The sequence below is a fragment of the Cololabis saira genome, chromosome 2 (genome assembly GCF_033807715.1).
Source record: "Cololabis saira isolate AMF1-May2022 chromosome 2, fColSai1.1, whole genome shotgun sequence".
Taxonomy (NCBI): domain Eukaryota; kingdom Metazoa; phylum Chordata; class Actinopteri; order Beloniformes; family Belonidae; genus Cololabis; species Cololabis saira.
Genome location: NC_084588.1, coordinates 37,054,169 through 37,064,562, shown reverse-complemented (window position 1 = coordinate 37,064,562; position 10,394 = coordinate 37,054,169). Strand labels below are relative to the sequence as shown.

General features: G+C 38.6%; 1 protein-coding gene across 1 annotated transcript; it reads left to right on the top strand.

Moving 5' to 3' along the window:
• The first annotated feature begins 1,570 nt into the window (after positions 1-1,570).
• On the top strand, positions 1,571-10,240 carry LOC133456525 (proline-serine-threonine phosphatase-interacting protein 1-like). The gene is made up of 15 exons (XM_061735023.1): positions 1,571-1,728; positions 2,234-2,334; positions 4,064-4,138; positions 4,789-4,823; positions 4,913-5,019; positions 5,828-5,890; positions 6,571-6,663; positions 7,126-7,171; positions 7,341-7,420; positions 7,764-7,862; positions 8,249-8,345; positions 8,503-8,635; positions 9,407-9,495; positions 9,744-9,886; positions 10,043-10,240. The coding sequence occupies exons 1-15, from the start codon at positions 1,696-1,698 to the stop codon at positions 10,172-10,174; spliced, it is 1,326 nt and encodes a 441-aa protein (XP_061591007.1). The 5' UTR covers positions 1,571-1,695; the 3' UTR covers positions 10,175-10,240.
• Positions 10,241-10,394: the final 154 nt, after the last annotated feature.

Here is a 10,394-nt window from a genome sequence, read left to right as displayed (position 1 = left end):
ATCTAAGACTATTTTCTGTAAATATTTATAATAAAAAATGATGTATTCTACAACTGAGTCATATTTCTTGATGATCATCTTTACATAATTAATCTACACTTATTTAAAAACTCAACACCGTTTGGAAATAAAGGTTTTTTTTTCCTCTTTGGAAAAATGAAGCCAAAGAAAACTCTTTTGTTTTTGTAAAGATATTTGAAAAGCTTTAAATGTTGTTGAGATACAAAAAGCTAATGCTTGGAAATATGTGATTTTCATCCTAAATTCCACATATGTGCAGGTTCAGTGGTTTATAATCCACAAAAATGACATAAAACACAGTACAAAGGAAAACACTTAAGCAGGGCAGGTGTCATCATTCTCAGTTGGCTCTATTGATTTGCACTGTCCTTTTAACATGTTGTTATGTGTGTGACAGAATGAGCTCCTGTCTTCGTGAGAGGGCCAAAGATTTTCACACATCTCATTGAACGCCTGGTGAGAGACACCACAGGCAGTTCTTCTCCTCACTTTGAAAATCAATAGTAAGCTTCTATGTGCTCGGTCCTGTCTTCCCTGAGAGATGCCTGAGGCACAGATTTGTCTTCAGCTCTTTATGGCCGACCCCCTGCAGAGATTTAAAAACTGTTGACTCTGTGCAATAGGTGGCCTTGATATAACGCTGTATAATGATACAGTGGTGGGAATTGCTCTTAAAAAGGTTTATGTCTCCCCCTTGTGGTCGTTACAGGAAACAACGATTACAGACTGTTGAAAATGTTTACAAAATGTGAGAAGATGATAATTTATTGTTTGATTTGATCATCATTTGACTGAATTAAGACAATTTAATTTAAAAAAATTAATAAAAAAACTGACTGAAAGGAAAAGAGCTTGATAAAACATTGTGTTGTACCGACTGAGTTACTAAAGCCATAAAGACTCAACTACGCTTTCAGGGAAGCTTAAGAAGTGATACTGGAAAGCCAACACTGGTCTTTTTGTGTGTTTATTTTAGATTATACTTCACAAGGGAGCATTCTGACATTGTCAAAGCTTGACAGTGAGAGGAAGAAAATGTTATTTATACCACCTAAAACACAGTCAAGGTCAAAACAGAAGACATGACTGGAGTCAACAAATCATCCTCAACCAGACTGATAGAGATGAAGAAACCTGATGGGCATGAGCCACCCTGATGTTCACATATGAACACGCAGAAATAAACTGCCCCTGTTTTAACAACTATGTCCAAATATGATAATATAATCGGAATTAGGTAATGATAGAATACAATATTGCACCGTAAGAGCAACCTCCCAGCTGGTTATCAGTCACAGAGTAACTCACAGCAGGGTCTGCAGGTCTGGAACCACACAGGACACCTGTTTGAGGTGTTTACTTGTAATACAGACACCATTATTTATGCAGATGCCAGAAATAGGTGAACAAGACATGCAGCATGCATATCCACTAAATGAAAGTATCGATACTCTGTCTCTGATTGGGGCTGAGCCGCTGAGCTGACTGTGCTCAGTGACATCATGGGACAGAAGCACTTCCTTATTCAGAATGACTCGCTGACATTTGGGCCAGTTGAGGTTTTCAACTCAATTCACTTGGTTAACTGTAACATTCTCCACAGCAACTTTTTTTTCTAGCTCGTTGGCGTACAGTTTATTAATCAGAAAAGTCCTGTCAATCAAAGCCAAAGAGATGCCCCCTTTGCTGTTCAAAGATTTATTCTGGGTAAGTCTGTTTTTGTTGTCTTATAGTTTCCTGAAGCTGATAGAGAATCAAGAAAGTGTTTAGTTGGAAAATATAAACTCAAATCTAATGTGACCATTAAACTGGACAAATACGTATAAGCAGTAAAATATATTAGATTTGGGGGACTATCGTGGATTCTCATGTAAGATGTGTAGTTAAATGATGACTGGTATCCAAAGATGGTCCATATTTACATTAAACTGCTGCCAAATAATGTAAGCAGCATATAAAGAGAGCGTATACCAGTATATAGCTAGTACTACGGTCATAATGCTTTCAAATGTTTAACACACTTCGACAAAGCGCCAAGTACTCCGCCTTGTCACAAACAGCTTTTTTTTCCCTTTCTTCTTTTATTTTAGTTCTGCATTTCTACCACACAATGACTTTGAGATCAACTCGAAGACATGTTGCAAGAGTGTGTGTTTTTTTATTGCAGCATTCCTCTGAAATTTTCTGGGTTTTCTGTGTCTTCACAATGCAGGGGTCTGATTTCACCTGTCACGCTGGCTATGATGCCCTGATCCAGAGGTTACGAGATGGGAGGCAAATGTGCAAAGATGTGGAGGACGTCTTCAAGATGAGGTTGTATTTCAGTAAACTGAAACCAAAATGGATCATTAAAATAGTGGAGTTTATAAAATGATCAAGGCCACATGCGTCCAGCACCACACAGTCTGCCACGTGATGAATGGCTTTGCAAAGATTTGTGGCCACTGGAGTCTTTGTTGTGATCACTGGAGATGTTTAGCAGCATCACTCAAGAAATTGAAGCTCACAGTATCCTCTAATCAATTTCCAGGAAAATAAATAGCTCCATATTGAGTCTCTAGTGGCGATTTTTCTTGTTCTCATTGTGCAATAAAAGTAAAATAATGCATTTAGATGACCAAAATGTTTAATCACTGAGTTAATGACAAAAAAGCATCATCATTTTAATATAACCTGTTCATGAGTTTATCATAAGGACAAATGCATGGCTGATTCTTGCAGCTGAAATCTGGAACTTTATTTTTTGTAACACCGTCAGTGTTTTTAATGTGAAAGGGCAAATTTTCAGACGCCTCAGCTGCAACCTGAAAGGTGTAAATGGGGGTTTAAGGTCAAAAGATAGAGAAAAATGTTTCCAAGATGTTATGCGTCAGAACATAATTTTTTATCATCTTTTACTTTTTTTTTCATCTTTTACTATGCCTTTAAATGAGATAAATAAAATATCAGAAAAACAACAAATGACACCATACACTGTGTCAAAATTCAATTCACATAAACCAAAACAAAGCTTGTAGAAAGAAAGCTATGATGTCTTTTAAGCAGGACTAAAAGCATGCATGAGACCATTTCTGATGAGACTGAAATAAGGAGCAAGATATGTTTGAATGTTAAGGCACAGTTGAATTCACGACCATGAAGTCGGTCACTCAACACGCAGCATGTGATGGGTTGATAAAAGGCTGTGGCATTTCATTGTATCTTATTTACAAGGAGAGACCGTTACAACCCATGTGAGCTTGCATTAGAGTAGCTGTTTCACACATGAAAATGTTCTTGGATTGCTTCTAAGAGGCAAATGTTTTGTCTTCCAGAAGCAGGTGGCTCAAGCAACATCTGTCAATGTCATTCTGTCTATGAGCAGTCACACGAGGTTGCTACAATAAAACAATCCATATAAAATCAAAAGGTTCCACTCCATGGGACTTGGGTTTCTATTTTTATTCTTGTCACGTTTTATTTATTTTTTAGATACATCTTTGCAAATTTAAACCACACTTTAACCTCCTTTTTAAAGAATATGGAAGTAATGCTTCCGTGTTCACACAGTAAAGGTTTTCACATTAATGAAGTTTGGCCGCTGTCTTAAATGTTTTCCACTTGCACATAATTTTTACTTAATATTGAATGATGGACTCCAAAGTGTTCACAGTGGCCTGATAACCCTTCCCAGACTGTTGATCAGTAATAATTACCTCTGTAATATCTAAGATCAGCAAACTGCCAACACTGGACACTGGTCTTACTGGCTGATGGTTAAATAATTAAGTACATTTGATTTGCAGTACTAATCACTTCCTTTATTTCTATAGAAGCAGTAAGAGTGTTTTTCTCACATTTTGTCTGAATTTTGTCTTGGTTTTGTTCAACAGATAACGACTTTGTGTGTTGTTGATTATTTAAAGTTGGGTTAAGAGCCCAGTCAACTTTTAATTATGCAATGATCACAAAAAAAATTAAATAAAAATGACTATATTCATGCATTTGTGACCAAGATTGTAATGGTGCCGTAATGATATGTCTGTCTGTTAAAACTGCACAGAGCACTGGCGGAGGAGAGGTACGGAAAGGAACTGGTGACTATTGCTCGCAAAGCTGCTGGACACACAGAGATCAGGTGAAAAGCATCGCTTTATTTTCAAAATATAGAGAAATTAGTTCAGCATTTCTGTATTCAGAGAATAACCCGCTTTGATGAGGTGTCATTTTACAGAATAACGAAAATAACAGATACAATCTTATCTGGTGGAATAGTTTTTTTCAAGTATCAGAATGACGCTCAACATGACATGGCAACATTAAGGCACTTTTTTTTCAGTGGAAGATGTGTGAAGCAGAGCTAATTTAAAGAAAGAAAGAGAATAGAGAAACTGTGTTGGTGCATGCTTGCTGCACCCCCCCTATCAACACACAGTAGGTCATGAGCTGTGGTTTATTTCCTGTTCATTTTCACGGGTAAAAGAAACATTTGTGATCATTGAAAGTAAAATATCCCTGATTGTGAGAGATGCTAAGGGGATAATAATGGTAAAGGAGCTCAAAGTTGCAGAGTTTGGGTTTGAATCTTCATCTTGCTCTTGTATTGCTCTGGTGTAGCTGGTGTGAAGTTCAGGTGTGAAGTTCAGACTATTTAAAGTTTGAGAGGTGTCAAGAAGATTACCTAAATCTACCTCACCTTCTTTTAAACAGAAATAAAAACTAATTCTTCTTCTTCAGTGTTTGAAAGAAATAAATTCTGATCACGAGTACCTTTTTGTTTTCGTCCAGCACGTTGCGAGCGTCCATGGAGCAACTGAAAACACGTGGGTGCTTTGGTCTTACAGATGTATCATACCCAAGTTGTCTTCAAAATGTGAAATGATTTGTTGAATGGAGTCTCTTTTTTTTGCAGAGATTGAGAACATCGGCAACTTTCACATCCAATTATCCGATAAATTGAAAGAGGAGGTGAAAAAGATTGAGACTTTCAGAGAACGCCAGAAAGAACAGAGGAAGAAGGTACTGGACAGTTTATGCTACTCTGAACAAAAACACGACAGTGAGAAACGAATGTCCCTAAAAAGTGTTTTGCATGTTTTTATTGATACTAAAAATGATATGCACCTCAAAACAGTCATGACTGTAACTGCAGATACCCGAAACTAGTGAACTTGAGTGTTTTTAAAGTGTTTTCATTTAAAGTAAGGTAGTGTGATTTAAGGATAATGTCATAATCGATCAAAACAGGTATGAAGGTGCACAAACACAAAGCATCCCTCTGTTTGTGACTGACCGGAGCAACGTTTCTTGTGGTTTGGGGGACAAGCTGCCTTCACTCTGAAGTTTCTGAAGCCAGGGCTGTGTATAAAAAAGTTATTTTTTTTCTTTTAAGGTGGCAGGTAGCAGATGGAGAGGGGATATTTACTGAAAGTGACAAAAAGTATTAGAAATCGTGTACAATCACCTACCCTACCTTTAAAATGAATAAACTGCCATTGTAACAACCAGTACAAGGAAAACTGGAATTTCATAAACAGTTCACTCACAAGCCAGCCAACATTTGTATGCAAGGGCCCTTCTGAGACACAAATGGTCTGAAAAATGTGCCCATATGAGATTGTCCATGTTGGCACATGAGCCATAAATGGTCATGGGCTCAAAATGGGTGTCTCATCTGGTTCCCACTAGGGTCATTTAAGATGGAAATGATGGCAGGGAACTAAAGTTATATTCTGTCCTTGTGTACATTAAAAGTTATTTCAGACACTGTATTTATCTGCTAAGTGAGAAATGAAGATCACCATTCATGCGTTCTTTCTGTTTATAGTTTGAAAGCATCATGGAGAAAGTTCAGAAGAAAAAAGTTCTGTTGTTCAAGAAGACTATGGAGGTAAGAAGCTTGTAGATGAACTCATTGCATTTTAAAGACAGCAAGAGCTTTGGCGTGGTAAAACCAATGAATGAGCTTATAATATTAAACATGCAGCTGATTTTTCTTGCTGAAATCTCATGTTCTAGTTTCTGCACCAGAGTGAGTTTTTTTTTTTTTTTTTTTTTTTTTTTTAATGCAAAAGCAAAACTTTGGAAGCTTTTGTGGCACCATTTCTAATGTTTTATGTAACAGTCCATACCAAACGAATACAAGCTCAAACCAACGACACATTTCACCATGTCGGCACTTCTTGCACAGAAACCAAACCAAAGTGCAAAAGTGTTGTACACATTTAATGCTGTGTACTACAGGCCAGCTTTAGCACCAATAATTTGAAGTTAAGCTTTTTTCCGTATGAGGTTTGCCAGCCTTTCTGAATTATGTGAAGGACTCATGCCATGTCTTTTAAGCTCATGAAGGTTTGAGAGGCATCCATTTAAGTATTAAATATAATAGACCAACAGTGCCACTACAGTCACTATAAGAACTTTTGAAGTGTGCAAAGCCAAATTTCAATACAAAACGTACGGTACTTGTGTCGTCTCAAAAGAAAAGCAGGACTTCATCAACGACACAGGCGCTGTTTCTGTTCTTTGTAACCTGAGCTTTCTGTTTTTCTGTTTGTCTTTTTGTCCCAGTCGAAGAAAAGCTATGAGGCAAAATGCAAAGATGCTGATGAGGCAGAGCAGGGGGCTGACAAAGCAAATGCTGCTCCCAAAAATCCTGAAAAGGTACAATAAATGTATGAGTCAGCTCAGACATTACCATGAAAAGTAAAACCTTTTGGGCATATTTTCAAGTCATAATTTTATTAAATCTTTATTAAACAGGAAGGGACAAGGGAGTAGCTCATCAGTACAAGATTACATTGACAATAACTTTGTGTTGCAACTTGCCTCCTTGTTAAGATGAATCGCAATGCTATCCTTTAAGCAATATCATATCCTAAATCTGTTTCTTAAATGACAATGTGCTCAGTTCTGGACATATGCAACAAGTCTCCAGCTAAAAGTGGGGTAATTTTATTAGAGGAACCTTTCTGCAGTTGTGAAAGAGCAGCAAGGAGGAACTGAAGTTTGCTCATGTGCTACCACTGCACACCTCCTTCATTTGAAGCACTTTTTCAGGGAAATGAACAGAACTATTTTTAGTCCAACATTACACATGTATATAGATTAATATTTTGTTCACAGGTACGTAACAGGGCCAAACAATGCAGACAAGCAGCCAATGAAGCAGGTACGGTTCCATGATTGACTTTCAAGCATTTGTGGTTCACTGTATTCATGTGTTTGTTGATGCATCCGTTGCATCAAGAGGACACGTAAACGTGCAATTTTTATTAATTGTTCTGGTTGACTTTTCACGCTGATGATAATGATAATGACAATGTGCTCTATTTTTGCAGAGAAGCAGTATTTGAACAACATTGATCAACTAGAAACCGTTCGCCAAGACTCGGAAGAGACACACAAAAGCACATGCGAGGTACCACAAATGACAAATTCCTGTATTCAGGACTGCATTCAGGCTCATAACTTCACAGAAAAAATGCAAAACCACAACGAGTGCCAGAATAATGCCCTCCTTTAGCTGATAACTCGAAAACCTGCACTCTGTGTTGCATAGAAAGAACCAAAAATCACATTCATAGTCACTGTACGCTGAAACACACACCACGGCTCGTTCGGTCAAATGCTTTTAAGGCCGCGCCAGCAAAGTTAGTGCTGCTCACACGGTCAGCATTCATCTCTGTAGATACACTCTCACTCCTAGTGCATTGATAAGTTTGAAATGCAACGATTGAAAAATTTTGAAATGTGCATTTTAGGTATTCCAGCAGTTAGAGGGGGATCGCATTAATGTGCTCAGGTGTGCTCTCTGGGACCACTGCAATCATTACTCCATGCAGTGCGTCAAGGACGATGAGGTGGGCACTTATTCCTTATCTATAATAAATTATTTTGTTATTATTTTAGAAAGCATGCAAATGAATTTATATTTTATGATGTTAATTGCTGACTATACATCACGGTTACCAAAACAGGTCAAACAATACTGGGATATTCTACCACACATTTATGTTATACCATGAACAACATCAAACTGAATATACTAGTGTGTGTATGTATACGTGGACTGAAACAACGTTCAGACATTCTCATTATTTGCTCATAATTATCATCATTCATCTTTAGCAAAGCTGCACTGAATGAAATACTTTAAACCACAAACATGTTTGCACAGCTGACCTGGAACAGGAACAATGTCCGGTCCTGGTTTAGCTGGTTTACTGATTTCCTCAACCTCCTCCAGCTTTACGAGGAGGTGAGGAAGGCCCTGGAACAGTGTGACATTACCGTGGACAACAATGCCTTCATACTCCAGAAAAGCACAGGATCAAGGGCACCGGGTGAGCTTTCACTTCCACTTTCACAGCGTCACAAAGAGGTAGCACAGCAGAATAGTGGAGTTCAGAAGGCTGTTTAACTTCTACCCTTTCACTTTCCAGTGATACTAAAACAGAAAGCAATGCTTGACTTCTCCAACTGGGTCTCTTCCTCTTTCAGAGCCCATAGCATTTGAAAACTACTACCAAACCGAGAGGATCGGGACAAGCAATGGTCAACCTCGTTTCTCAGAGGAAGATCTGACAAGAAGGGGAGACACAACTAGCATGAGGAGGAATCAAGAGACACCACGGTGAATGAATAACCCATGTGACATGCAGACTATGTGGGAATATTAGTTCATGTGTGGCTTCATGATAGATTAGCACAACGTATGAGTGACTTCTGATCTTCTGTTGAGGTTTTTGCTATGAAAAGAATTAAAACTTCTCCCATAATGTGGATGCCTGGGTTAAAGGATCCCTGCTGGTTATTGTGGCCCTTTTCAACAGCTACTGTGATGATGAACCATGATGAGTTCAAAGTTGTTTACCGTGTGGGATCAGTTGACTGAGCTTTCCGAAGCTCCAGTGATACTCAGACTAGACAGAGACTGCAACAGAGCAGCAAGGCCGAAGAGAAGAGGACTGTGGTGCAAGATAGTGTAATCCTGGGGCATTTTACTGTGAAGGAGCATCTCTGCACCCCACATATTGAATTGCAGTCTTTCCGTGTTAGCTGCCAGCGCTGTATTTAACTTCATCAGTTCAGTTGTGGTGAAATTACAAGTTCAACCCCCTGTACATTCATAACAGAGCCATCAACTTTTTGCACTAATTTAATTGTTTATTATTTATTCAACCTCAATTTATGCAACAATATAATTTTCTTTTGGTGATTAATGTAGTCAAATCTGATGGAAAGGCTAACAAAGCAGTGGTGCAGAACTCTTCATGGTCCATGATAAATTTAATACGTTTAGAGTCATTCTTTTTTTTATCCCATTTTACCACAACAAGAAAGAATCGGGCAGCTGTTTTTTGTCGTCACTTGTGTGACATGTGTCTCTGTTTGGATCACACAGGTGTTTTGATCCGCTGCTCAGACTCTCCATGTCCTTCAACACTGAGAGCCCTAAACCCCCACGATCACCGCTGGCTTCATTTTCAGATGGTAAATATGGTAATCAGCCACTCATTACTACTGACTTTATATTCAGGATATCTGAATATGAATCAGACAATGGATGATTACACTCATGTATGAAAAACAAATTGTAGTTTTTAAAACCTAAACATTAAAGAGGGAACAAGTCCCATGACACAACAGTGAATCTATCAGATCCAAATAAAGGAGGTTACACAAATCACACTTGAATCAACATACAAACACTGCACACAAAGCTAGTATCTGACATTTGTAACTTCCTGTGTTTCCCTTGCCTCCAGGTGAGTCAGCAGATAGTGAATATGAACTTGTTGCAGGCGTCCAGGTAGAGGCGGCGTTGCCTGCATCTCCAGCAGATGAAGGGTGCTATATCGTGCTCTATGACTACGAGGCACGGGTGAGAACTACTGCCTTTTTCTGGTCAAACTGTTGCAAACTTGCAATGAACCAAGCATTTCAAAGAGACACATTGAGATTATTCAGAAGCAGATGTAGACATTTAGATGACATGGGTCTGTTATTCGGTTTTGCCGTTTTTACACTGACTGAGCAGCAACAGGACGAGCTGTCGGTGAGCAGAGGGGACGTGGTCCGAGTGCTGCAGCAAGGAGGAGACGGCTGGTGGACGGTGGAGAGGAACGGGCCCACTGGACTCGTGCCAGGAAACTATCTGGGCAAAATTTGAACATGCAAGCGCACAAAGACACACAAAGATCCAAACAAATGCAGACACTCTCACATTTCTCTCATTTCTAAATCATGTTAATATATTGTTTTTTCTGAAGACTTATCCCAGCTTAAACTCATATTGGTCTTACTCATAGGTCGCTGTTTATTTATGGAATAGGGACTTCCTATATTTGGGTGTGACTAAAACACATTTTTCGCACCTCCAACATGTTCAC

Coding starts and splice junctions, on each gene's coding strand:
- LOC133456525 (XM_061735023.1), top strand. CDS start 1,696: ATGCCCCCTTTGCTGTTCAAAGATTTATTCTGG. Junction 1,729..2,233: donor TGTTCAAAGATTTATTCTGG/GTAAGTCTGTTT, acceptor TTCACAATGCAG/GGGTCTGATTTCACCTGTCA. Junction 7,863..8,248: donor AGTGCGTCAAGGACGATGAG/GTGGGCACTTAT, acceptor AACCTCCTCCAG/CTTTACGAGGAGGTGAGGAA.